At 49.0% G+C, this 26,365-nt stretch overlaps 9 protein-coding genes across 9 annotated transcripts; 8 read left to right on the forward strand and 1 right to left on the reverse strand.

Moving 5' to 3' along the window:
- Positions 1 to 7: 7 nt before the first annotated feature.
- F5J12DRAFT_964509 (oxidative stress survival, Svf1-like protein) lies at positions 8 to 1,626 on the reverse strand (the record flags this gene model as incomplete). Its single annotated transcript, XM_051749981.1, has 5 exons — positions 8 to 321; positions 371 to 541; positions 615 to 1,290; positions 1,371 to 1,562; positions 1,613 to 1,626. The coding sequence occupies 5 exons, from the start codon at positions 1,624 to 1,626 to the stop codon at positions 208 to 210; spliced, it is 1,167 nt and encodes a 388-aa protein (XP_051603004.1). The 3' UTR covers positions 8 to 207.
- A 676-nt stretch (positions 1,627 to 2,302) lies between these two features.
- Positions 2,303 to 4,342, forward strand: F5J12DRAFT_889578 (cytochrome P450; the record flags this gene model as incomplete). The annotated part of the gene is made up of 12 exons (XM_051747348.1): positions 2,303 to 2,354; positions 2,410 to 2,539; positions 2,607 to 2,795; positions 2,846 to 2,997; positions 3,079 to 3,161; positions 3,215 to 3,332; positions 3,385 to 3,398; positions 3,448 to 3,637; positions 3,690 to 3,762; positions 3,890 to 4,009; positions 4,063 to 4,209; positions 4,258 to 4,342. The coding sequence occupies 12 exons, from the start codon at positions 2,303 to 2,305 to the stop codon at positions 4,340 to 4,342; spliced, it is 1,353 nt and encodes a 450-aa protein (XP_051603005.1).
- Positions 4,343 to 6,482: 2,140 nt separating this feature from the next.
- Positions 6,483 to 8,884, forward strand: F5J12DRAFT_910967 (cytochrome P450; the record flags this gene model as incomplete). The annotated part of the gene is made up of 11 exons (XM_051749031.1): positions 6,483 to 6,681; positions 6,737 to 6,866; positions 6,931 to 7,119; positions 7,166 to 7,196; positions 7,539 to 7,656; positions 7,712 to 7,725; positions 7,771 to 7,960; positions 8,015 to 8,147; positions 8,200 to 8,319; positions 8,382 to 8,528; positions 8,584 to 8,884. The coding sequence occupies 11 exons, from the start codon at positions 6,483 to 6,485 to the stop codon at positions 8,666 to 8,668; spliced, it is 1,356 nt and encodes a 451-aa protein (XP_051603006.1). The 3' UTR covers positions 8,669 to 8,884.
- A 2,509-nt stretch (positions 8,885 to 11,393) lies between these two features.
- Positions 11,394 to 12,603, forward strand: F5J12DRAFT_444766 (cytochrome P450). Its single transcript, XM_051739450.1, has 6 exons — positions 11,394 to 11,799; positions 11,850 to 11,965; positions 12,021 to 12,138; positions 12,194 to 12,207; positions 12,253 to 12,442; positions 12,498 to 12,603. The coding sequence occupies exons 1-5, from the start codon at positions 11,667 to 11,669 to the stop codon at positions 12,361 to 12,363; spliced, it is 492 nt and encodes a 163-aa protein (XP_051603007.1). The 5' UTR covers positions 11,394 to 11,666; the 3' UTR covers positions 12,364 to 12,442; positions 12,498 to 12,603.
- A 2,017-nt stretch (positions 12,604 to 14,620) lies between these two features.
- F5J12DRAFT_715687 (cytochrome P450) lies at positions 14,621 to 16,625 on the forward strand (the record flags this gene model as incomplete). Its single annotated transcript, XM_051740974.1, has 10 exons — positions 14,621 to 14,771; positions 14,827 to 14,956; positions 15,023 to 15,211; positions 15,260 to 15,411; positions 15,463 to 15,563; positions 15,595 to 15,760; positions 15,863 to 16,057; positions 16,110 to 16,173; positions 16,299 to 16,418; positions 16,472 to 16,625. 10 exons carry the CDS (start codon positions 14,621 to 14,623, stop codon positions 16,623 to 16,625), a joined length of 1,422 nt encoding a protein of 473 aa, XP_051603008.1.
- A 1,400-nt stretch (positions 16,626 to 18,025) lies between these two features.
- On the forward strand, positions 18,026 to 19,179 carry F5J12DRAFT_444647 (uncharacterized protein). Its single transcript, XM_051739447.1, has 4 exons — positions 18,026 to 18,127; positions 18,212 to 18,271; positions 18,325 to 18,377; positions 18,473 to 19,179. The coding sequence occupies exons 2-4, from the start codon at positions 18,241 to 18,243 to the stop codon at positions 19,055 to 19,057; spliced, it is 669 nt and encodes a 222-aa protein (XP_051603009.1). The 5' UTR covers positions 18,026 to 18,127; positions 18,212 to 18,240; the 3' UTR covers positions 19,058 to 19,179.
- A 901-nt stretch (positions 19,180 to 20,080) lies between these two features.
- F5J12DRAFT_809828 (uncharacterized protein) lies at positions 20,081 to 21,536 on the forward strand. Its single transcript, XM_051744750.1, has 5 exons — positions 20,081 to 20,283; positions 20,343 to 20,626; positions 20,686 to 20,780; positions 20,837 to 20,925; positions 20,986 to 21,536. Exons 1-5 carry the CDS (start codon positions 20,113 to 20,115, stop codon positions 21,397 to 21,399), a joined length of 1,053 nt encoding a protein of 350 aa, XP_051603010.1. The 5' UTR covers positions 20,081 to 20,112; the 3' UTR covers positions 21,400 to 21,536.
- F5J12DRAFT_444820 (actin-domain-containing protein) lies at positions 21,277 to 23,767 on the forward strand. The gene is made up of 6 exons (XM_051739451.1): positions 21,277 to 21,938; positions 21,998 to 22,106; positions 22,162 to 22,269; positions 22,333 to 22,974; positions 23,029 to 23,363; positions 23,429 to 23,767. Exons 1-6 carry the CDS (start codon positions 21,583 to 21,585, stop codon positions 23,616 to 23,618), a joined length of 1,740 nt encoding a protein of 579 aa, XP_051603011.1. The 5' UTR covers positions 21,277 to 21,582; the 3' UTR covers positions 23,619 to 23,767.
- A 1,080-nt stretch (positions 23,768 to 24,847) lies between these two features.
- Positions 24,848 to 25,907, forward strand: F5J12DRAFT_444943 (uncharacterized protein). Its single transcript, XM_051739453.1, has 4 exons — positions 24,848 to 24,856; positions 24,909 to 25,197; positions 25,247 to 25,265; positions 25,313 to 25,907. The coding sequence occupies exons 2-4, from the start codon at positions 25,125 to 25,127 to the stop codon at positions 25,689 to 25,691; spliced, it is 471 nt and encodes a 156-aa protein (XP_051603012.1). The 5' UTR covers positions 24,848 to 24,856; positions 24,909 to 25,124; the 3' UTR covers positions 25,692 to 25,907.
- The last annotated feature ends 458 nt before the right edge of the window (positions 25,908 to 26,365 follow it).

Here is a 26,365-nt window from a genome sequence, read left to right on the forward strand (position 1 = left end):
TGATACGACAATTATGAGAGCCCTGATTCCACATTTCTTTCGCAAGTATTGATGACGAAATTTCGTCTCGTGAACTAACCAAACTAGCTATATAGCGATACGTTCTGCATCCTGTTGTACACGTTTCTGTTGTTCCGCCAGCATTGTATTCCACACCATAAGTGGCAGTATGCAATCCTAATCTTCGGTGATGTAGCCTCGCTGCCATCAAGAGATGAAAGAAGCTTCGTTATAGAGAGGCCCTTCCAACTCCAGACCATTTGATAAGCCTGGGATGAGGGTATCAGGTCCGCGGACGAATAGCTTGACACGGTTTTGCCACTGATAGGACGTGTCACGAAAAGGCACGTTGACAGACATTAGGACTCACCTGGTATATATATGGCTTAGTTCCAGCGACATAGTTCACCATCGTCTTGATGACGTAGGGAATTTCTGCCAAGACATCGACCTTCTCCACGAGTCCTTTGGGTGCGGTGGGACCTCCCACATCGACCTTAATGGTGGCAGATATTTTCCCCGGAGAATTTTCTAGCAATGACTGTCCGGCCCATTGGAAGACTAAAGCAGAAGGTTGTTTGTACCCCGTTTCGGCATCAGTAAACGGGGTTCACATGAACGGCTCGCGAAATGATGTCAGTATCGTCCGACTGTTTTTCATCAGGCCATTTAGTCTCCGCAGTGATGGCTGCCAGTTTTCCCCCTAGGACGAGCGATCCGATGTTTACCGTGACCCCTCCAGATCCTGGTCCGCGACGGCCGTGTGTCTCCAAGGTCGTAAACTCCATCTGAATGGCTGAGACACCTCCGTAGGCATTGCTTTGGAAGTGTGCAAAATTCCATCTAGTTGCGACCAAATTGGGGCGCATGCCTTGGATGGCGTGAACCATCATCCCTACGCCCTTCGCTTCGACTGCTCGGCCCTTGTGAATGAAATGTCCGTTGGCAACGGTACGTGGCCAGAAGCGATGTACAACATAACCTTCCGGCTTATCCTTGTTGGGACCAAAGTACGAGAACCCGCCGTTTGGACCACTGCCAACTTTGAACCCCGGCACAAGGGCCGGACGTAAGACATCTAGGGATACTTGCAGGTCGTCAGACAAGTTGGCACGGATGGCGTACATTTCTGGATAAGTCGGGTCTGTAGAAGGTTTGCAGGTAATTGAGAACTGGTCCGCCCTAGACGAACGCTTGTCAAGACCGGGAGGTGGTGTAGTGAAATTGGAGACATGGATCCGAGCGCCAAATCGTCTCTTTGGTGTTGGGATTGTAGATTTTGCAGGTGAACTGAATGGTCGGAGACCATAATCTATTTAAAAGTAGATCATTCACAGCGAGACAGACGGAGGAAAATACAATGAACTGACCCAATGGATGAGTGGATCACTTGACACATGATCATCGTCTCATCCTCTAGGAAATGGTAGAAGGTTTGCGTTTCAGTCGCAAATCCACCTGCACAAGTCCATTCCAAGTCTTTCGTTTCGAGTTCCCCAAAAAGATCTGGTCTCTCAGAGACAGGGTGGAAATTGGGTGCTTTGGCGTCTGTGGAAGAGTTGCTGAAGAGGCTCGGTCAGAGCAAGTCACTGCAATGCGGCATAGTACTCACAAAAAGGAGAGCATCGCGGACTGACTCAGGGTTTGTTTGGGTCTGATAATCGACGATTCTCTTACAGTTCCCCTGATACTGTAATGGGTGTTTGCCAGGGGACTCGTAATAGCAAGGACGTGCGTGTGATTGGGTCGGCTCCCGGAACTGAACCTTCTTATGTTCGTGGGACTCAGCAGCCTGTTAGACCAGTACACAACTGGTCGAATGTAGGTACATATTCCCAGTCCAACTCGATTTGACGAACCACTATCATGTTTTGATGTTCTCTCCCTGTCATATGAAACTAGTGGAAATGGGACTGAAATATCTTCACCTGCAAGAGCCAAGGCTCCGGGAGGCACTCAAGCGTAGGAGCTAGACATGAAATGGCACGGAACGATGCGGCTATCCATCGTACATCAGGTGGAATATTTTCCAGATACGGTACCTTCTATCTAAGTGTTCGATGACACCAGGCTCTGTTTCTGACATTTAAAACACGCTCTCAACATGTAGACCTAGACCTCCTTCACCTCCGCAGTATCACGACACGTCGGAATGCATGCTGTAAAGCTTATCGCTTTTTTCCCTCTGATAACTTATCTCGTGTTTGCGATCAAGAGATGGAGAAACAAAGCACTCAGTAGAAATGGTCTTCCACTTCCGCCCGGTCCAAGGGGCCTTCCCCTTGTAGGAAATGTTCTTGGCATGGACATTTCTGCACCGTGGACAACGTACGAGCAATGGGGGAAGCGGTATGGTATGTGACTTCGACTAGCATATCTTTAGTACGAGTCTCACGGCGTATTTTGTAGGTGGAATCATATATTGTACCCTGCTTGGCCAGGAGCTTGTCATCATCAACGATGAGGAAATACATCATGAACTGATGGTGAAACGGTCGTCAGTCTACTCTGATCGCCCATACTTGCGTACGAACGAGTTGTGAGAGTCCATCATGATAATTCACACTTTACGGAGAAAATAACTGCACGATTTCACCGGACCTTAGATTCGGTCTCGATTGGATCACAGCACTTCTCCCGTACGGGGACGAGTGGAGGCTACATAGAAGGATGTTCAACGTCGCATTTAGCAAGCGAGCCTCCGAGAAGTACAAAGCCGTGCAAATGAAGAAGGTGCACCAGTTACTCGGGAACCTGCTCTCCACACCGCTTGACTATCCAAAGCACTTTGCCACGTACGTAGTCTCGATCTGCAGACTACGTCCAATTTGACTGATTCCTCCAGTTTGTCTGCGGCTATAATCATGGCAATCACTTATGGTTATGATGTTGCCCCCGAGGACGACCCCTTTGTGGATAACATCGCGGGTCTAGTAGAATTGTTCGTAAGTGCAATGACAACGGAACGCGCCACTCTACTTAGCGCTATCCCGCTCCGTGAGTTCACTTTCCTGGCGTCTTCGCGGGAAGATCAATGTTTTTCAGTGACATACATCCCGTCGTGACTTCCTGGTGGAGGATACAAAAAGCAGGCAGCGGAGTGCCGCGTTCTTGCGCGAGTGGTACTGGAAGATCCTGTCAAATATGTGCGGGACCGAACGGTAAGTTTTTCAGGAGCTTTATGAATCTAGATACGGAAGTGTTATATCTTCAGGCGGCCGGTACGGCAACGACATCAATTGTGGGTGACCTGTTCGAGATGGAACTTGGGGATGATTCGGCATCCCGTAAGGATGAAACAGTCAAGGCAGTAGCAGCCACTGTGTTCCTTGGTGAGTTGGGTCTCATGTTCTACCATAACATACATTTCATTTTCCAATGCAGGTGGAGCAGAAACAGTGAGTACATGCAGACCTATATACTACCATCACTGAGTCCCCTGCGCAGACAGCTGCCATCCTTCTTGTCTTTCTTCTTGCTATGGTGTTATATCCAGAGGCACAAGCCAAAGCTCAGGAAGAAATCGATCGAGTGGTTGGAGATGCCCGCCTTCCCGAGTTCAAGGACAGAGATAATCTTCCTTACGTCCAGGCTGTATATTTAGAGACCCTGCGATGGCACCCTATCAAACCCTTATGTGAGTCACTTCACTAAGTCAGACGGAAATAACCTCACCAGCCCTCATCCAGTGCTTCCTCGCAAGACAACAACAGTGGACGTTTTCAATGGCATGTATATCCCAAAAGGCAAGTCGTATCCCTCGTCAGTTATGCCGCATCTCAGTTCTTATTTGACTTAATATACTGTAGGTGCAACTGTGATAACGAATATGTGGTGCGGAACTATTTCTTGGTGCCATGGATTTCTCATGTAAAATCCTGTGACCAAGGGCGATGACCCGGGACGAAAAGCGCTACCCAAACCCCGCTGTCTTCAACCCTGAAAGGCACCTAACCGCCGGCGGAACGCTCGCCGAAGGTACGTCTTCCCAGTATTTCGGTCTCGGTCGGTGAGTTTGGTGCTTGCATATTCGGACAGTAACGGTTCAGGTGAAATTCGTAGTCGCATCTGCCCAGGCAGGCATATCGCAGACCAAAGCATCTGGGCAGGAGTTATATCTATCCTTGCCACCCTACGCGTTGGGAAGGCTAGAGACGAAGCTGGTCACGAAATTGACTTCACCCCTGAGTTCACCAAAGGGTTAGCTCCGTGAGTGTATGCCGTGGACGTTACCATACCCTTCTAACAGAAAACTAGGCATCCTAAACCCTTCCATTGTTCTATAGAGCCACGGTCCTCTAAGACTGCGCAATTAGTTTATGCAAGCGTTGGCGCGAATTGATTGCGTATCGCGATTGGGTGTAGTAACGAATCTGCGTGATGTACCGTATATATAACGATGATCAGGAGTGTAGGATAGGCTGATTTGATGATTTGCCCTTTTAGCAATATGCCTATCAAAACCAAAAAAAGATGCGTTGTACTGTTAAACTCTTCTCAGCTTCATTGGAGGAACCCCCCGTGTCATGTAATCTAGATTCTGAACCAACCGTCGAGTCAAACCTGCTTTATTCTGGCCTATTGGACTCACTAATGTAAACATGCCATGCAGGAGATCGTAAGATAGGCTGTGCGGTATACGATTGGGTAAATGAGCGGGAGCGTTAACTTGCGCTCCCAAGATAGTGATCCAACGTAACCGATTTGGGTGCGCAATGTACAGGCCGAAATTTTGGTCTGTGAAGGCCACAATCATCCGTGAGGCCAGCATGCGTATATACGAAATCCAACATTTATGAGTGCAGTGACACCAAATGGATTAGTTTCCACCATTGCACTATACCACGGGATTAATGTGATCTTACCGTGATAATGCCGCACCCAACAGGGGGCAACCTTAATACAATGTTGTATGGGATATGATTCAGCATGTGCACCTCAGATGAACGGGTAAGGTTGGACAAGCCGCCGAGCAAGTATTGCATTACTTGCGACCTGCGAGAAATAAACGTAGTCCATGGAATTCACCAACCTCACTGTTCAACATTATGGGGTCGTGATTCAGAGGATTCTGCGGTAACGGCAGGATACTTTCACCACTATGTTGACAATATCACTTCTGTGAAGCGCATCGAGGGTCCCGCGTATCGAAAGCAGCTCTGTGAACACTACAATGGGCAGCCGGACCTAAGAATAACCCCGGAAAGCGTCAACTTGCAGGCCCAATCGGCTAAATTGGAGAGGAGTAAGGTCAGTACATAACTTGTCTAACCCCGCATGCGAAAAGAATGCAAGGAACCGACGCAATGGATGGGCGGATGACTTGACACATAGTCATCATCTGATCTGCGAGGGCAGAGTTTACACAGGTTTCAGCCTGCACAGGTCCATTCCAAATCGTTGGTTTCGAGTTCCCCTAAAAGATCTGGTGGCTCAGAGCCGGGGACGGAAATTGCACAGGTGCCTTGCGCCTGTGGGAACGTTGCTGAAGACGCTTGGTACTGCGATGGGGCATAATACTCGCACAAAGGAGAACATCGGGGAGTGACGATCTCTTTGGGGATGATAATGGATGATCTTCCTGTAATTCCCTTGATAATAGGTGCTGCAGGGGGAGAACTCGTGCGTAGTACTCATTGCTGCTGCAGGAGAAGACTGAAGTGGATTAGAAGATTTGTCGTGGGAACCAACGCACCACATCTGTCAACAGCACCTGTTCGTCCTGGCCATTGACTCTCCTGTAGTAGGTGCACCAGCCCATGTACCTTGCCCTCCTAGGTTGTCTTACTCCGTTTCAAGCGAGGTTTGGGCAGCCGCAGGTGGCACTTCCCGACTGAATCGCAATAAACAATGGTAAGTGCCTCGTATGTAATAGAAGCTGCATAACATGATCTGGCGGGTTCCGGAAGTCAACTTTATTACACAGATCAACAGGCAAGTGAGGAAAATGGGGACGCCCACACATCTACTCTATACCTATCCCGCAAGGGGATGAAAGTTCGAGCCCCACACTTTATTATGTACAATCGTACTACACGTGTGAGTGCGCAATTGCAAACGGTGGATTAAATGTGCTTAGCCTCACTGTTTTGCAGACAGTGTGGTGTATTTTCTGTTCTCGCCCCAAACCGTTAGGTTGTCACGGGTCGCGGTCCACAGCCTTGCCAATCAATTAACGATAATTGTTCTCAATCTGGTGCACTCACCGTACCATGAGGACACCAGAGCCTCTCCATTTTATCTCCCTGTCATGGAAAACGGTGGGAATAGCACTGGAACATCTTTACATGAGCCAAGATTCTGTGGCGGCAGTCAAACGAAGATAATAGCAGAGAACGACCTCCATCCACATTAGGTATCGTTTTGATGTGTTCCTTCTAGGGAAGTGATCGAGCGCCAACTCCAGACGCTACGTGCTGCTTCTGAGCTTTTAAAATGTGCCCTCACCATGCGGACCCCCCACAGCATCATTGCACCTCACAATGCACACTGTATCTCTTGCCGCCTTTTCCGCTTTGTTGATATGTCTTGCGTTTGCCGTCAAGAGATGGGGACGGAGAGCTCTCAGAAATGGTCTTCCACTTCCTCCTGGTCCGAAGGGTCTTCCTTTAGTAGGCAATCTTCTTGACATAAACTTTGCTGCACCGTGGACAACGTACGAACAATGGGGAAAACGGTATGGTACGTGATTTCGACCAGTAAATATTTAGTATGCATCTCACTGTTTGTATCGTAGGCGGAATCTCATATTGTACTGTACTTGGCCAGGGTTTTGTTATCATCAATGATGAGGAAATAGCTCATGAACTGATTTTGAAACGGCCGTCGATCTATTCTGATCGCCCACCCCTATGTACCAACGAGCTGTGAGTCGATCGTAATCATCCACCATCTGCTACACATTAACCGTGTGGTTCCTCTGGGTGCTAGATTCGGACTGGACTTCAACACAGGCTTTCTCCCATACGGTGACGAATGGAGGTTACATCGAAGGATGTATAACGTCGCATTTAGTCAGCAAATCACCAAGAAATACCAACTCGTACAGATGAGCAAGGTGCACCAATTACTCGTGAACTTGCTCTCCACACCACTCGACTATCCAAATCACTTTGCCACGTACGTAGTAGTGATGTGTAGACCCAGTGTGGTGACGGCCTTCCAGGTTGTCTACTGCCATCATCATGGCAATCAGCGTACGGTTATGAAGTTGCTTCCAACGACGACCCTTTCGTTACCAACGTCGTGAGTTTGGCGGAACTAGCCACAATTGCATTCACTTCGGAACGTGCCGCTTTACTTAATGCCATCCCCCTCCGTGAGTCCATCTTCACGACGCCTTTGCGGAAGGATCAATGCCATTTCAGTGGCATACATCCCATCGTGGCTCCCTGGCGGACAGTTCAAACAGCAAGCAACAGAGTCCCGCACTCTCGCCAGAATTGCGTTGGATGACCCAATAAAATATGTACAGGATAAAATGGCAAGTTTTACGGCAGCTACGTGAATTCAGATATCGAGGTCTTAACATCTTGCAGGCGGCTGGTACGGCAACGACATCTTTTGTGGGTGACTTGTTCGAGATGGAAATTGGGAACGATTTGGTTTCATTCAAAGACGAAGCTGTAAAGGCAGTAGCGGCCACTGTATTCCTTGGTGCGTTGAGTCTTGCTTGTTCCACATGTAACATGCAATTTATTTTCCGATACAGCTGGAGCAGAAACGGTGAGTATATGTATTTTTACGCTGCCACCACTAAGTCCGATGCAGACGTCATCCGCACTCCTTGTCTTCCTTCTTGCTATGGTGTTATATCCAGAGACGCAGGTCAAAGCTCAGGAAGAAATTGATCGCGTGGTTGGAGATGCCCGTCTACCCGAGTTCAAAGACAGAGAGCATCTTCCTTACGTCGAGGCTTTACTTATAGAGACCCTGCGATGGAAACCCATTGTCCCCTTAAGTGAGTCACTTCGCTATGCCAGGCGCGACGGCCTCATTGACACCTCTCTGGCAGTGCTTCGACATACAACAACGGCAGCAGACGTTTGTCATGGCATGTATATCCCAAAAGGCAAGCCATCTCCCTTGACAGCCATGCTGCATCTTACCCGACTTCATTTAGACACAACTGTGGTAGTGAATTATTGGTATGGAATAATTCTGTTGATTTAACAAATTTCTTCAATTCCTGTTGCCAAGGGCGATAACCCGGAATGAAGTGCGTTACCCAAATCCCGCTGCCTTCAATCCTGAAAGGCACCTGACCGCTGGTGGAACGCTTGCTGAAGGCACAGCCCCACCATATTTTGGCCTCGGTCGGTGAGTGCGGTGTTTGCACGTAAGGGGATTGTGGCAGCACTCAGCGGAGGTGGAATCCGTAGTCGCATATGCCCCGGTAAGTATGTCGCAGAACAGAGCATTTGGGCAGCGATGGTGTCTATCCTTGCCACCCTACGCATTGGGAAGGCTCGAGATGACGCTGGTCGCGAAATCGACTTCACTCCCGTGTTCACAACAGGGATGACTTCGTGAGTATAGTACATCCCATTGACATAACTCGTGCCCTTTTAACAGATATACTAGACATCCTAAACCCTTCCGTTGTTCTATAGAAGCACGGTCGCCTAGGGCTGCAGAATTGATCTATGCTAGCATCAGTGCGAATTGACTGCATCTAGCAATTGGATATCTTGTGTCTGGCAGTTTGGTTGATTGTATAACAAGCAATGTGTACCTACGTGATGTACCATCTAAGATCATTTGGTTTTTTTGGCGATAGCCCCTAAAACAGAAATGGAGCGTAGGATAGAACCAGTGCCGTTGAACATTCTCGGCTGTATCGGAGGAACCCCCCGTGATATGCAGTGTAGGATAGCATTGAACCGGAGCTGCCAAACTCTTCCTTGGCCCTATTGGAAGAATCCCCATAGCAATTGTGATTGAGATTCTGAACGAATCGTCGAGTCGGGATGCTTGGTATGACCGCCTCAGTTATGGAAAATTGCTAAACCCAGGGCTTGCGGTCCTTCATGTTTGCAAGCTTAGTCAACTCGGCATCCAAGAGAATTACAGAATCCTATCTCGCGGACCACCCTTCGTGCAATTCGCTTAGCCCAAGTCGAATCACACTTTCCAATTTTGGGTGACGATCAAGACTTCACTGGCCATTTTATCGAATGGCCTTTCGGACCCACCGAAGCGTAAAACATGCCGTTCAGCAGGTGATAGACCGTAGTACAGGCTGTGCACTGCACTGTGGGGAAAACGATCAGTGAGAACGCCAACCAGTACTCCGGGATCGGTTGGTAGTCGTGATGCTCGATTAGGGTGAGGGTCATTTTATTCAATACAGGCTGCCAAGGTTGCAACCGTCGATCAGGCCATGCATATATAAGGCATCCAACATGTATGAGTGCACTAACACAAAATGGATTAGTTTCCTTCACTGCACTAAACCATGGGACTATTACATCAGTAAATCACTTTTGCTGGCCAGAGCTGGCCAGAGCTGTCCAGCACTGGACAGATTCCCTAGGACTACCAGCTCACAAAGTGGTCTACTGATGTACCATAGCAATGTCACACTCAATAGGGGTTGGCATAAAGTGGTATGCAAAATGAATGATTTAGCAGGTGCACCTCAAATGAACAGGTGAAGTTGGACGAGCCACTGAACAAGCATTGGGCTGTTTTTGGCCTGCAAGAAAAAACCATAGTCGATGAAACCTGCTAACCCTACTATTCAACACCATGGTGTCGTGATTCAGGGAATTCTGTGGTAACAGCAAGATATCTTCCCTGCCATTTGACGATATTACTTCTGTAATGTGGATCGAAGGTCTCGAGTTCGAAAGCTCTGTGAATATTGCAATGGTAAGCCAGACTCAAAAAAAACCCAGAAAGTGGTTGGCTTCAAGATCCAATCCAATTGGCTAGGTTGGAGAGGAGTGAAGTCAATACATAACTTTTCTAACCATGAATGCAAAAAGAATGCAAGAAAGCAACCAAATGAGTGGGATGACCTGTCATATGGTTACCATCTGATCTGCAAGGGAATGGCAGAAGGTTTAGATAGGTTTCAGTCATGAGTCAACCTGCACATGTCCACTCCAAGTCGTTGGATTTGAATTCCACTCAAAGATCTAGTCTCTCAGAGGCAGGGTGGAAATTGGGTACCTTAGAAACATTCCTGAAGATGATCAGTCAGTACAAGCCACAGCAATAATACTCATCAGAAGAACATGGCAAACTAATGAGGGTTTGTTTGGAGTCTGGATGTGATAATGGATGATCTTCTTACAATTCTCCTGGTACTGCAGTAAGTGCCACTGGTGACTCATAGTATACTGGAAAGTGCTTGAGGCAAACTGTATTGTACCTACTGCGGACACTGACACTAAGTGCTGTATCTGCGATTTAAAATGCACTCTCAGCATGTGGACCCCCCTCATCTCCCACAGCCTATCACCATACTTCAAAATGCATGCTGCAAAAGTCATTGCATTTCTTCTGTTGATAACTTATCTTGTGTTTTCCATCAATAGATGGAGGAACAATGCTCTCAGAAATGGTCTTTCACTTCCGCTCAGTCCAAGGGGTCTTCCCCTTGTAGGAAATGTTCTTGACATAGACATCTCTGCACTGCAGACAACATATGAACGATGGGGGAAGTGGTATGGTACATGATTTTGACCAGTATATCTTTATCATTCATCCCACAGCATGTTTTGTAGGTGGGATCTTATATTCTACCCTGCTTGGCCATGAATGTGTTATCATCAATGATGAGGAAATAGCTCGTGAACTGATGGTAAAACAGTCATTGACCTACTCTGATTGCCCATAGTCATGGATGAACCATCTGTGAGAATATATCACAATCACCCACCATCTGCTACATATTAACCACATGATTTTATTGGTTCCTAGATTCGGAGTGGATTTTGCCACTGGCTCTCTCCCATATGGCAATGAATGGAAGCTACATCTAAAGATGCTCAACTTCATGTTTAATAAGCAAACCTCCAAGAAGTACAAAGGCATGCAGATGGAGAAGGTGCATCAATTACCCAGGAAGTTCATCAGGAAAATAACACTTTACTATTTTTGACTTTTTGTGACTAATGTGACTTTTTGGGAAGGAATCTACTATCATTACCCATGTCCTGCAGGCATGGCTGCACTTTTCTTGCTGATTTTGGTCTTGTTCAAACCACCTGATTCACAGCTTTCAGTAGATACCACATACATTCAAATTGATGGAGGTTCCAAAGAGATATTGTGATTTTTCTCTCAGACAGTGTGCATCACACCAATGGCTCAATATCTCTGAATTTTCAGACATTCTCTAGTCTTCTTGGCTTAGATATATCATCACTTAGTTGTTTCAATAGATTCTGTTCTCCTTTCATTCTTCAAAATGCTGTATATGGTCAAAAAAAAAAGTACAGATAGTAGGTTCCTTCCCAAAAAGTCACAAATGGTCACAATAGTCACAAAAAAGTCAAAAAAAGTCACAAAAAGGTCAAAAATAGTAAAGTGTTGATTTCCTGATGAATCTGCTCTCCACACCACTTGACTATGAAAACCACTTTACCACATACATAGTCCTGACTCGCAGATCCCGCGTAGATTGACAATCTGCCAGGTCGTCTGCTGCAATCATCATGTCAATCACTTATGGATATGAACTTTCTTCGAATGACGACCCTTTTGTGATCAGCATCGGACATCTAGTGGAACTGATGATAAACGCACTGACTTCGGAACGTGCAACTTTACTTGATACTATTCCCCTCTGTGTGTGCTTTTTTTCGCCTTCTTCGCGGGGAAGATCAATGTTATTCCAGTGAAATACATCCCACCTTGGCTTCCCGGCGGAGAGTTCAAAAAGCAAGCAGAGGAGTGCCGCGCCGTTGCACGAGTGGTACTGGACGATCCTGTAAAGTATGCGCAGGTTAGAATGGCAAGTTCTGCAAGAGCTTCGTGAATTCGAATATTGAAGACTTGACATCTTGCAGGTCGCTGGTACGGCAACGACATCTTTTGTGAATGACTCATTCGAGATGGAAACTGGAAAGGACTTGACGGTCTCCAAGGGCAAAGCTGTCAGGGCAGTAGCAGCTACTGTATTCCTTGGTGAGTTGAGTCTCGCATGTTCTACCCGTAACATGCAAATCATTTTCCGATACAGCCGGAGCAGAAACGGTAAATTTATGTATTCTTATGCTGCCACCACTAAGTCCGACGCAGACATCATCCACACTCCTAATCTTCCTCCTTGCTATGATGTTACATCCGGAGACGCAGGTCAGAGCTCAGGAAGAAATCGATCGCGTGGTTGGAGATACCCGTCTGCCCTAGTTCAGGGATAGGGAGAATCTTCCTTACGTTGAGGCTGTACTTTTAGAGACCCTGCGATGGCACCCCGTTCTCCCCTTGAGTGAGTCACTTCACTAAGCCAGGCGTAAATAGCCTCATCGACATCCGTCGCGCAGTGCTTCCACATATGACAACGACCGCCGACTTGTTTCGCGGTATGTATATCCCAAAGGACAAGTTACGACGCTCCTTAGCCACACTGCATCTCACTCAACTTCAATCAGGTGCAACTGTACTCGTGAATTTTTGGTATTGCATAGATTGGCTGACTTAATAAATTTCTTTCATTCCTGTGACCAAGGGCGATGACCCAGAATGAAGTGTGTTACCCAAATCCTGCTTCCTTCATCCTTGAAAGGCACCTGACCACTGGCGGAACGCTTGCTGAAGGCACGGCCTCCCCGTATTTCGGACTTGGTCGGTGAGCTTGGTGTTTTCAAATGATGGGCAGTAACAACACTGAGTGCAGGTGGAATTCGCAGTCGCGTCCGCCCTGGCAAGTGTGTCGGAGACCAGAGTCTTTGGGCAGCAATGGTATCTATTCTCGCCACTCTATGCGTTGGGAAAGCTAGGAACGAATCTGGTCACGAAGTCGACTTTACTCCTAAGTTCACAACAGGGATAATTTCGTGAGTATCTCCCGTCGATATTATTTGTACCCTTCTGAGCGAAATGTTAGACGTCCTCAGCCCTTCCCTTGTCTTATAGAGGCAAGGTCCTCAAGGACTGTGGAAATAATCTATGCGAGCACTGGCGCAAAGTAACTGCGTATCGCAATCGGGCATGTTGGGCTCGTGTACTAAGTCAGTTTATGTACCAAAGATGTACCAAAGATCAGGAGTGTAGAACAGGCTGATTAGATCATTTGTCTTTTCAGCGATCGCCCACTAAAGCGACAAAAAGGAGTGTAGGATAAAACCAGTGCTGTTAAACTCTTTTCTCCGCTCTGTTGGAGGAATCCTCGTAATAAATGATTCAGGTTCTGAGCGAATCATCGAGTCGAGATGCTTGATAGTCCTTTACGATTGCAGGCTTGGCCAACTCGGCATCCAAGAAAATTGTAGAGTTCAATCTCATGAACCACCTTTCGTGCACTTGCTTGATTTAAGTCGAATCACGCTCTCTGGTTTTGGGTGACGATCAAGCCTTCACTGGCCATCTTATTCAACGGCCTCTTGAATCCACCGATGTGTGAGACATGCCGTTCAGAGGCAAACGATGGGTGAGAATGCCAGCTAGTGCTCCGTGATCAGTTAGTAGTTGTGGCGCTCGGTTAGGAGCTAGGCATGCTGGATTGAAAGTAGCCAAATTTCGTGCGCAATGTAAAGGCCATCTATGGGCTGTCAAGCCTCAAGACCGAAAGCACGGCGAACGGCGTGTATTAATTCAGAGTGTACTAACACAAAGTGGATTAGTTCCCGCCACTGCACTATGCCACAGGACTAATGTGATCTTACCGTGACGGTGCAGGCATTCTTCTGAGACTCCAAGGGCTAGTACATCGACTAGACTACCCAGGATGAAGAACTCAGTGGCACCGCAATGCCGCTGAGTTTTCGCGGCTGCCGAGCTTTTTGTGTGACACCCTCCGGAAATACTAGGTGAAACCAGACCTACGGGTTTCATTCTCATCATTCACACCGTCTTTCCCATCATTTTTTCATCTCGAATTTTATGGAGTTTAGCCCAGAGCATGATCTTCTTTCCCAAAAATTAGACCAACGATCATCGAGTTGTTGTGGTTTTACAAAAAATCCGAACACTGGGTGAAGTACAGCGCCTTGTCGGCCCATAGACGGAAAGCAACAGGAGGTGAGAGGCCTTGAGGGGCTACATGGAGTTGAGGTAAGACAACCGCATCTCGTGGGAAAACAATCGTCAAGCTGGCGTAACTTACCTCGGTGGCGAGTTTAGGCTTGATATGTAGGTCCATGACCATCAATCAGGTTCAGTACTTCATGCATCATGGGCGATCCTCCCAATCACTTGACAGTGGCTGATGGTACCCGCTCCCAATCTGAGACTTTACTGGCATGTGGACGCCGCTCATGACGTTACCCGATACGACTGTCCATCCCACATCAATATCCCCTCAATGTGTTCTCCTCACAGGGAAGTGATTGAGCGCTGACTGAGATTTAAAACTCGCATATATACCCCTCCCTCCACGCACGATCACCACAACGTTGAAATGCACGCTCTACAGGTTGTCGCTTTTTTCGCCATGGCGAATTGTCTCATGTTTGCCATCAGCAAACGGAGAAACCGAGCTCTCAGGAATGGTCTTCCGCTCCCTCCAGGTCCAAGGGGTCTTCCCTTCGTAGGGAATGTTCTTGATATAGACATTTCTACACCGTGGACAACGTACGAACAGTGGGGGAAGCGCTATGGTACGTGATCTCGGTCGGCATATATTTGGTATGCTTCTCATTGTGTATCCCACAGGTGGAATATCATACTGTACCATATTGGGCTACGAATTTATTATCATCAACGACGAAGAAATATTTCATGAACTGATGGTGAAACGGTCGTCGATCTACTCTGATCGCCCATATCTGTTAGCAAATGAGCTGTGAGAGTCAATTGTAATCATCCACCATTTACTGCACATTAACCGCATGATTCCACTGGATCCCAGATTCGGACTGGATTTCAATACAGGCCTTCTCCCGTACGGTGACAAATGGAGGCTACATCGAAAGATGTTCAACGTCGCCTTTAGTAAGCAAACCTCCAAGAAATACCAAGCCGTGCAGATGGAAAAGGTGCATCAGTTCCTTGTGAACTTGCTCTCCACACCGCACGACTATCCAAAGCACGCCGCTACGTACGTAGTGCTGATCTGCAGACCCCGCATGTTCTGACGATCTTCCAGGTTATCTGCTGCCATAATCATGGCAATCACTTACGGATATGATGTTGCTCCCAAGGACGACCCTTTTGTGACCAATGTCGCACATCTAGTGGAACTAATCACAAATATATTGACTGCAGAACGTGCCATGTTACTTAACGCTATCCCACTCTGTGAGTCCATTTTAACGACGTCGGAGATCAGCGCAAACAATGCCATTTCAGTGGCATACATCCCATCGTGGCTCCCTGGCGGACGGATCAAAAAGCGGGCAGCGGAGAGTCGCGCTCTTGCGAGGACGGTGCTAGACGATCCTGTAAAGTATGTGCAGGATAGAACGGCAAGTTTTGCACGAGCTACGTGACTTCAAACATCAAACTCTTAATATTTCGCAGGCGGCTGGCACGCCAACGACGTCAATTGTGGGTGACTTATTCGAGATGGAAATTGGGAAGGAGTTTGCTTCCTCTAAGGATGAATTAATCAAAGGAGTGGCAGCCACTGTGTTCCTTGGTGAGCTGAGTTTCGTATGCTCTATCCGCAACATACAACTCATTTTCCAACACAGGTGGAGCAGAAACAGTAAGTTTATGTAGTTTTACTTTGCCACCTCTAACCCACCAGCGCAGACATCATCCGCACTCCTCATCTTCCTTCTTGCTATGGTGTTAAATCCAGAGGTGCAAACCGAAGCTCAAGAAGAAATCGATCGAGTGGTTGGAGATGCCCGTTTGCCCGAGTTCAGGGATAGAGAGAACCTTCCTTACGTCGAGGCTGTACTTATAGAGACCCTGCGATGGCATCCCATCAACCCCTTATGTGAGTCGCTTCACCAAGTCGGGCGGAAAAGGCCTCACGGGCACCCGTCCAGTGCCACTTCCACATATGACAACGACAGCCGACGTTTTTAACGGCATGCATATCCCAAAGGGCAAGTTAAATTGCTCTATAGCCACGCTGCATCTCACTCGACTTCATATAGGTGTGATTGTGATGACGAATTTTTGGTATGGAACCTTTTTTTTTTTTTGGTTCAATAAACTTCAATTTCTGTGACCAGGGCGATAACCCGGAATGAAAAACGTTACCCAAATCCCACCGCATTCAACCCTAGAAGGCACCTAACTGCCAGCGGGACACTTGCTGAAGGTACAAATTACCCGCTTTTTGGCTACGGTCGGTGGGTGTGGTGTTTGTATATGACGGACGGTAACAGCCTTGAGCAATTCGTAGTCGCATCTGCCCAGGCAGACATATCGGAGACCAAAGTTTTTGGGCAGCAGCAGTATCTATCCTCGCCACCCTACGCATTGGGAAGGCCAGGAACGAAGCTTGCCATGAAGTCGACTTTACTCCTGAGTTCATAATGGCAGGGTTAGCTTCGTGAGTATATCCGGTCGATATTGCTCGTGCCCTTTTAACAAAAATGTTCAATAGACATCCTAAACCCTTCCCTTGTTCTATAGAGCCACGGTCTCCTAGGGCTGCGGAATTAATCTATGCAAGTGTCGGCGGGAATTGACTGCGTATCAGGATCGGATAACGTGGGTCTGGATGTCGGGCTGGGATTGTATAACAGGTGATGTGTACATTATGTACCATATGTACAACAAAGATCAGGAGGGCAGGATGGAAGAGGTGCCATTTGTCAGCAACCTGAGAGGCGCTCGGCTTCTAGGCCTAATTCGCTGGGTCGGAGACGAGTATGCATGCGCAAAGTTCGAGAAGATTGGTGCCTCGTGTATTCACGATGGACGCCAGTGGAACCAAAGGGTAGGTGTTAACAGTGTCAATGGCAATGACTTTGCCAGTGTGGTCGGCAACGACGTTCGCAGCTGCTGATCAAGGTTGACTACCACCGTCCATGCATTCTATCACGAGGTCCCGATTCAGATTACACGAGTGTCCATCAAGATAGGCATGCCTCAGAGCCGATCGCTCATTTGTGGTTATTGAAATTCTACCAGGAGTCGTTCGAATGTAAAACAGCCATTGCAGCAAATAGTCGGTATACGGGAGGCCGTCCCACGAAACGATCGACTGCAAGCAGCGTTGGGTTAGAATCAAGCTTCTGATAGACATGTTCTCCGACGGACAGCAGACGAGTTCACGTGAGGGACGAAACGACAATTGTAGAACAGAATCAGGCCATTCGAGGTGATCAGACCCGGGCGGCGAAGCTGTAAGATACATTTGAGCGACATGCGAAGAAGCTTCATTCCCAGTTACCGAGTATAAAGGGCGAGGTAAGGGACGCACGGACAATACCGTCCCGCGAGGAATGGAAGATGTACGCTGAGCCTTGGCGCCCGCAATCTGCTGCTGCAGCACTGGCTCACTGGCTAGATGATCGGACAAGACCGGAGGTTGCTGTAGTGTTCGAACGAGCACAAGGAAGAGTGCGGAAGTGAAAGGCTTCAGGGGGAACAGCCCCCCGCAGTGCCAAGAAGCTTGTAAAAGGCTGTCACGGCGTCGGAAGCGGCACAAACGTGGGTCAGGCGGGCCTGCCACATTGTTGTACACAGGATGGGTGTGGGCACTCCATTGTGGCCGAAGTCGGCCTTGCGCTGGAAACGCGCAGGGGGCGTGTCGAACATCGGGTCTGATGCGAAGAAGGGCACGACTGTTATGGGCGTCTGTGCATTCAGAGCATGATTGCACCTCGAGACTCGTCAATGAAACTGAAGCCCATCGGCCTCCCTACTCACAGCCTTCAGGTGACAGACAATTAATGAGGTCTAGTCACTCACAGATCATCACACCGTGGACTGGCAGATGCAGGCGGGAACAGTCGCAGTGTTTTTGTTTTGAGGAACATCGAACACGTTTGGCCGATGCGCTGCTTTAACTGATTGCGGGTTTGCGCCTGGCCCCATGAGATTGAGGCCGGTTCGCCTATTTCTTTCCTGCCAGCACGCTACTACGCTGCTACCCAGTGGATGTCACCCTCTGCTGACCACCTCTTCGCTGTAGAGCAGGCCCAACGGCGCCCAGTCACGACTATGGACGAGTCTGTTCACCCTACACGCAGCGGTCAGTACGCTTTCTTCTTACTCGCCGTGGCCGGTCCTACAACACCACCACAGGCTCTTCCCATTCAGATTCAGGTCACAGTTTCTCGTCTGCATCTTCTGGAGAGGTCGGTGATTCTCCGCGTTGTGGCACCATTCATCAATTGTCGGGCTCATCACTCTTTGTCGTGCATCTCACTCTTTTTTTTTGTTCTGGCTGCAGATCTTAGGTACACCGTTCGATATCGGCTCTCAGCGTTTCGAATACCCGTTCCCCAAAACCCAGGGTTCTCCAACCGAACCGTTCATGCCCTTGTCATCCGCCATGAACTCTCACCACATGAATTTACCTCATTGGCCAACACATCTTCCCAAATCCTTTCCGCTGTCGTCCCCTCCGCTCTCGAGGATGAAAACTCATCCCAAGCTCAATCCGGCGAACACTCGCGTTCCGCCGGTCCCACCCGGTCTAGTGAAAAGGCGCAGTCGCCTCAATGCTAGCCTTCACTCTCAACTGTCTGAGGAATCAAGTGATAAAAGTGATGGCGGCGAAGTTATGATGCACAGTTCACTGGCTACTCGCACTGTCACGGGCTCCCCGGATGCAACCCCACAACGTGCTGTATCGCCCAATCTCTTATCACACGGAGCATCCAGGTCTAGGATCAATATCGAGGATCCGCTACAGGATAGCGAATCCTCGGATCATGCAGCTGCGGAGGAATCCGTAAAGCGTGCTGTGTGCCCAGGTCTATCGCAGGGACTGATAAACTCACCAACCGTGAGTGCCTCCGCTTCCACTCTATGAAATCTGTGCGCGAAGGACTTCCTTACGGATTACTTGCCATGTTGCCATGTTCCATTTGCGCACTTCGTGACCATTCATATTCATACGCTCAGAACTTCCATCAACTACGCCAGGATTCGGCGATCGATCGTATTAATGACGAGAACTTTTCTATTCGAACATACTATCAACTTCTTTTCATGCGTGGTGCGTCTCTGCCCCTGTCCCTGTGCTACCGTGAAATGTTAATGTCAGGCTAGTGCTTCAGTGGGTTTGGAATTTGCTTTTGGGGATCTTAACGTCCTAAACGGGAGGACGATGCCGTTACTTTCGGTGAGTCACAAATTGATGCATTGCCAGACCTAAAGGTTGTTTGACCTTGGCGTAGGTGCTCTTTTCTTCATTTTTGGGGTTTTGTCGTATCATATCGCAACACACGTTTTCCTCATTCACTCCTTCACGACTACAAGTATTACGAAGGAGGCCGGCACATGAGCCGGGTCTTCTTAAACACATCCGCTTCCGTCCTGTGTCTGATTTCACATACACGCTTTGTATCTGTGATACCGTCCCCCTATTGTTCGGTTCTCGGTGCTGCGGATAATTAATCTTTGCAATAGCCCCTCCAATTAGGCACGGTCACTCTGATATCTGCGTCGCTGTTGATCAGGGACGCTCTTTTCTCTGTTTACATGTGTACTTAGCCTCCATCTTCCGTACGCAGCCACGATTGTACAATGACATTGCTCGCGTTTCCTACAGATATTGAATCAATCGTGCACAGGGTGCAAGGCCATGACGAGCAGTGGAGTTGGACTGGTTCAAGGTCAGGTGTTGGGAGCAGATACCATCTGCTCCCGAACTGGAATTGCCACCGTGCGGCGTGGCCACACCCGGATGCTGTCAGAGCAGTGCACTGTGCGATAATGCCATCATAGTTGACCGGGTATGCGAGTTACATAGATACCCAGCGCAGCAGTTGGTGGCCAAAGCGCCCAAGAGAGGGCTTAAAAGGCTGGTTAGTATTGAGTTCACTGCTGCAGACGTTCACAAATCTCACATCGCAATCGGTAGCCATGCCAGAGAAGCACTCGAACAATCCTTATTATCAGCAATCAGAATACCCTGCGCCTCCGCAGCAATCGTACCCAGCCCCTCTTGGTCCCCCGCCAGAATACCTGCAGCCGTCTAGTGGCCACCCTCCCCAAGGGTATGCACCCTACCCACAGGAAGCCTCTCGCTCCGCCGTAAGTTCATAAGAACGATTATCCTATTGACCACTCTTTCTCACCCAAGTAACTCGCAGGCGTACGATCCTACCACCATTCCCTCAACGCACTTAAACCGTACACCATCACCCAATGGAAGGGAAGGGGGGTTGTCTCTTGCATCGTTTTTCGGGAATCAGGGACCTCCGTCCTCGTGGCAGCGTCCACCCCCATCCAACATGCCGTACAATCAATTCCCGCCGATGTGTTTGATCTCCAACGGAAAGGACTTGGCGAAGGGCTTCCCGGAGCTCCCACCCCCTTGTCAGCTCGCCCCGCACCCGTTCGCGACCCACGATGTCGCCGAAGAAGATTGGAAGCGGTAAGTCATGGTTGTCCACTTAGTGTGCGGTTGCCGCGAAGTACTAAACTCTTTCACAGATTCCTGGCGGACGTGAAGAAGGGTGCTTCGCTGTCTGGTGCACAACGTATCAAATCTAACGTTATCCCTGTGGTTGCTGGACTGGGTTTCCTCGGTATGATTTCTTACCAACTGATTGAAGTTGTACTTTGTTGTGACACAAGACTACAGGAGGTCTGTTTATGACCCACGCAATCGAGAATAGGATGAAATCCAAGAATCGCACTGCTGCCGGAGATGTCGTTGATCACTGGAACCACGTTCGTTTTCCAAACAGCTTCATGTTGATTTTCGGCTTTTACTGAATATCACTATGACAGTACTTCTTTGGCCCTCGCAGAATGGAGGTCGTCCTCTGTCAGGATTCCGAACGTCTGAGTGGACGCGAAGGTCCTGCTCCCAAGTTTTGGGATCCACAGCAACGACACATGGTCAACAACCTCCGCCGTCGCGGGAGCTCGTCCTCTTCGTCCTCTTCGTCCTCTTCGTCTTCGTCCTCTTCGTCTTCGTCGTCTTCGTCTTCGTCTGATTCCAAGGATGGCCATCGCCGTCACCGTGGGAATGGACACTCTCACAATGATTACAAGGCTCAGCGACGGGCTTGGAAAGCGGAAAGGAGGGCTGACAGAGGTGCAAGGCGTGCAGAGAGGCGGGCGAGGAAGGACGAGAGGCGCGCCAGGAAGGCTAGGGGTGAATACGAGGAGCCATACCAGCTTTTCGTCCAACCTGTATGATAGAATGCGTGTTGTTCGAAGGGCCGGCGTTTTAATCGACTCACACTCCATGTAATCACTACTGCTGCATGTCCGTGGGCTTTTTGTTCTGTGCTTTACTTCTGCAACGCGTCCAACTTCACGTGACCTACATTAGTACTCTGGACTCGAGGGCATCGAGGGCATACCGAGTGCGCTCAGGCCATGTCTGTGCTCACAGCAACGCCCAGAGGGAAAACAGCGTCCGCGACACCTACCGCAACACCAACTGCCACCAGGATCGCAGGTTCCCATGTCCTTCAGGCATCGCCCCATTATACGACTACACGCAGACACTCTTTGTATGGCACCGAAGACCGCGTCGTCGTCGATCCTGGCTCACGTATCTGGAAGGTTGGCTTCAGTGGCGAGGGAAGGCCCAGGGATGTCTTCTACTCAGATCCAATAAGCGCGGAACCTCTGTGGGGATTGAACCGCGCAAGCGATGCTGCAACTAGAGCTGAGCAAGATCGGCTACTCGAAATCAATGTCGAGAGGCGCATGCGCTCGGTGTTCCATGAGTGAGGACGGACTGAGACTCTCTCGTCGATGCTTTCTGCTCAACAGAGGTGCGGGGTAGGTCGCTACTTACAGACCCCAAATCTCGCAAGGTGATTTTGGTCGAACACCCTCTACTCCCACTGCACATCAAAGAAATATTTGCTCGCGTCTTGTTCGGTAATTTGCAGGTGCGTCTGGGTGGTTTTACATTGTCTTGACGGCATATCCTTGATACCTTACAAGGTGCCTTCAATATCGTTTGCTCCAAGTCACCTTCTGTCTCTCCTGTCGGTTGGCCGCATCACTGGTTTGGTGATCGATTGTGGTCATCTCGAAACTGCAGCGTTACCCGTACGTTTTTCGTTCCAGACAATCCGAACTGTCCGTCCCGCTAACGCCAGTCTTGTTATACAGATTTTCGCTGCTAGGCCGCTGTTCCCACATCTACAGACTACACCGTTGGCGGGTTCCCGCTTCACATCACACCTCCGTGCCCTTTTGCTTCTGTTCGGAAAATATGCTCCGCCTCCGACGAATCTTACCGTCGTCAATCCTCCACTTGCGACCCGTCTTACACGTGTCCCGCAGGAGATTCTTACGGATTTACTGGTTGAAGACATCAAAACTAGGTGCTGTTTCGTGAGCAGTGTATTGGAAGCAAGGCATGACATCCGACCTTCGTCCCCGACAACATCTGCCTCCGAGGCCGACCCTCTTCCTGAAAGCGATAGTGCTGTGTCTGAGTCGGAGTTCTCTCGTGCTTCTGCCTCCGATGTACCCGAAAGTTTCGTATCCTCGCAGCCAGAAGCTTCATCTGACTCTGGGACCGCGTCCGAAAGTTACCTCCAAGCACTCGCCAACTTATATACTCGACATTCGAATGCTACTGACGTCCAACTCCGCGTTGTGCCTCCAACCTCACAGCAGATGGGCACCGGACGCGGCACCCTTATCGTAGCTGGATGGATCCGCGAGCGAGCCGCCGAGGTCCTTTTCGAGGGCGGTGACGTCGACGAAGGCAGCGTCGCAGAGGTCATACTGGATGCTCTACTCAAGGTTCCTCCTCCCTTGTATGGCCAAATTTCGCTCGGATCTTACATGTTTTCACAGGTACCTATCGACCTGAGAACAACGATGGCATCTTCCATTCTCGTAACGGGGGGCACTGCGATGTTACCTGGTTTTATCCCGCGTTTGCATGCCGAACTCCTTCGCGCAATCGCACCTCCAGGATCACCGCAACAAGATTCTCGACGTGGAAGACCAGCACCACCTGCCTATGATCGTTATGCAGAGCTCAGACCACTCATCCCACACTTTGCCATCCTGAACAATCCTTCGCCACAGGTTTCTGGGTCGTCCTCGACGCGCGCCAAAGCTAATGCTGGCAAAGCGCCTGCATATTCCCCTGCGTTGATGGCATGGGTTGGCGGCTCCCTAGCAGGGTATGTTCTGCTTCGCTCTCACGTCCACCCGTGACATACTCAATCCGGTTGCTGTTTACCTGCAGGGCCCTCAAAACGGGAGGGATGGAGATTACGAGGGAAAAGTGGGGCGAAGCGTTCTCATCGCAGAACGATGACGATGAAACGGCCGTCACGGCAGCTGATTCGGAACATTTGCTGAAAAGCATCATTCCAGACTGGACGAAAACTCCACTGCCCGTGGGTGCACCATCTGCATCTGCTATTGCGCTGTAGGGAATGGGTTTTCCCTACCAAGGGACATGGTATTTCTGCTTTATTGTTCTTCGTTTCTGTTGTTTTATGACTATTACAATTTACAATATTATTTCAAGGACATAATTGACTTTTGTGATGGATTCGGATTTCGGGCTCTCAGTCGGTTTTTGTCATGTGAGGCACTTTCCGATAACTTTGTGAACATCTCGGGCCTGCGTGCATAAATTCCCACCATTTCTCTCTCGCCAAATTTATTACGTTTCTCTCCATCGTCTCTTGCAGTTTCGTCTCGTTCCAAGCATCCGCTGTTAGTCGGCAGTTCCCCCTTTGCTGTCCACGACGTCGTATGCGCCGTATCTCACCCACTTCGTCGTCGTGCCTCTCGTTTGTATACCTTACGTCGCGCTTGCTTCTATGGGTGTGCAGATACGCCCTGCCTTCTTACTAGAGGCACCTTCGCACAACGTGAATATCGCCGGAACAGATGGGCGAATTCGCTCCATTCCTTTGGTGCCGTGTTCTCCGCTTTCGCCCTCGCCGTATCCCATAGTTTCGTGCCATTTCGAGCTGCTGTTGTCCGTCGCCGCGCCGTTCCCTCACCCCTCCCTCATGACCTTAGGTTCTCATCTAGTTGTGCTGCCTCTGGGTTGACTGGGGATAGTCAAAGTTTCAAGCCTCGGATGTAGGCAGTGGGTTTTTCCTACCAAGGATATGGTGTTCCTGCTTTATTTTTCTTCTTCTCTATTTTGTTTTATAACTATTACAGTTTACTTACCACCGTTACAGAGCAGGGTCGGGTCGGGTCTTGGAACCACCACAAGCTACCTTCTGAGGGTCTCTCCACGTAACTTCAAGTTGTCGGCGATGGTCACCCCACTTGATTATGTACGGTACAATAACGTTCAATCTACTACCGCTGCACCTCATGGGAAAACGTCTTTCAGAACAGTTCAGTCCATTTGAAACCGCTCGTTACCCCGTCATTAAGTCTAGGTAGGCGCATGACCCCCAATCAGATTCAGTCCCGGGAGCGTTCGTGATAGCGTACAAGTAATTATTAGGCTGTCATGATACCTGTTCTAGAACCTTGATTTGATATTCTTCCAAGATGCGGACGCCCCTCGTGACGTGACTTACCAGGGAACGGCACGGCCGTCCGTCCTATATCAGATGTCGTCTTGATGTGTTCCTCCCAGAGGGAAGGACTCGAGTGTTAACTGTGGAACGAGCCACTTTACTTAGCGCCATCTCACTCTGTGAGTCCATTTTAACGACGTCGAATTATCAACGCGACCAATGCCATTTCAGTGGTATACCTCCTATCGTGGATCCCTGGCGGACAGTTCGAAAAGAGTTCAACAGAGTGCTGCGCTCTTGCGAGAACGGTGCTGGACGATCCTGTAACGTATGTGCAGGATAGAATAGCAAGTTTTGCGGCAGCTACGTAAATTCAGACATCAAAGTCTTAATATCTCGCAGGCAGCTGGCACGCCAACGACGTCATTTGTGGGTGACTTATTCGAGATGGAATCTGGGAAGGATTTGGCTTCCTCTGAAGATGAGTTCATCAAAGCAGTGGCAGCCACTGTACTCCTTGGTGAGTTGAGTTTCGTATGTTCTATCTGTAACGTATAATTCATTTCCAGCACAAGTAGAGCAGAAACAGTGAGTTTATGTAGTTTTTCATTGCCACCACTGAGCCACCGGCGCAGACATCATTCACACTCCTTCTCTTCCTCCTTGCTGTGGTGTTATATTCAGAGGCGCAGGCCAAAGCTCAAGAGATCGATCGCATGGTTTGAGATACCCGTCTGCCCGAGTTCAGGGATAGCTTACGCCGAGGCTGTACTTTTGGAGAGCTGGCGGTGGCATTCAGGCCTCATCGACACTCTAGCAGTGCTTCCATGCACGACAACGACGGCAAACGTTTTTCACGGCATGTATATACCAAAAGGCAAGTCATATGCTTCGATAGTTATGCTGCATCTCGCTCGCCTTCATGTAGGTGTGACTGTGCTAATCAATTTTGGTTCGGACTTGTTTTTCTACGGTTCGACAAATGTCTTCAATTCCTGTGACCAATGGCGATAACGCGGAATGAAATGCATTACCCAAATCCCGCTGCATTCGACCAAGCACCTAACTGTTGGTGGAATGCTTAGTCAAAGTACGACCTCCCCATATATTGGACTCGATCGGTGGGCTTGTTATTTGCATATGAGAGAGAGAAACAGCGCCGGACATAGGTGGAATTCATAGCCGCATCTGCTCAGGCAGGCGTATCGCAGACCAAAGCCTTTGAGCAGCAATAGTATCTATACCAGCCTCCCTACGCGTTAGGAAAGCTAGAGACGAAGCTGGTCAGGAAGCCGACTGGCATCGATCTGCGCCAGCTCGCTCCAGCTCAGAAAGACGAGCTGTGCGCACGTTTCTCCTTTTTTGATATTAAAGTAGTACGGACAGCGCTCTCCCGGTGGAAGAAAGAGGTGTCGTCTGTGAGTAACTTAAGCAAACTGGTTCCGCGTGCCGATATATCCTTCAACAGTCTTCAGGGATTAGGAGTTGAATATCCATGAACAACTTGAGCTTGCCGGATCTTTCGGACCCTTCATGCCCATGCCACCACTGGTGTGCTCAGGGACCAGGGCTTGAGGAAGTTCATGGTACGTATTTAACGCTGCAGTCTTGACAATGAAACCTAAGCATCCGTAGTTGTATATAACGATCTCGCTAACCGCCCCGATCCAGTTACGTTCACCAAATTT

This window comes from Pisolithus orientalis (assembly GCF_024613125.1).
Source record: "Pisolithus orientalis strain OTSU chromosome Unknown F5J12scaffold_5, whole genome shotgun sequence".
NCBI classification, from domain to species: Eukaryota; Fungi; Basidiomycota; class Agaricomycetes; order Boletales; family Pisolithaceae; genus Pisolithus; species Pisolithus orientalis.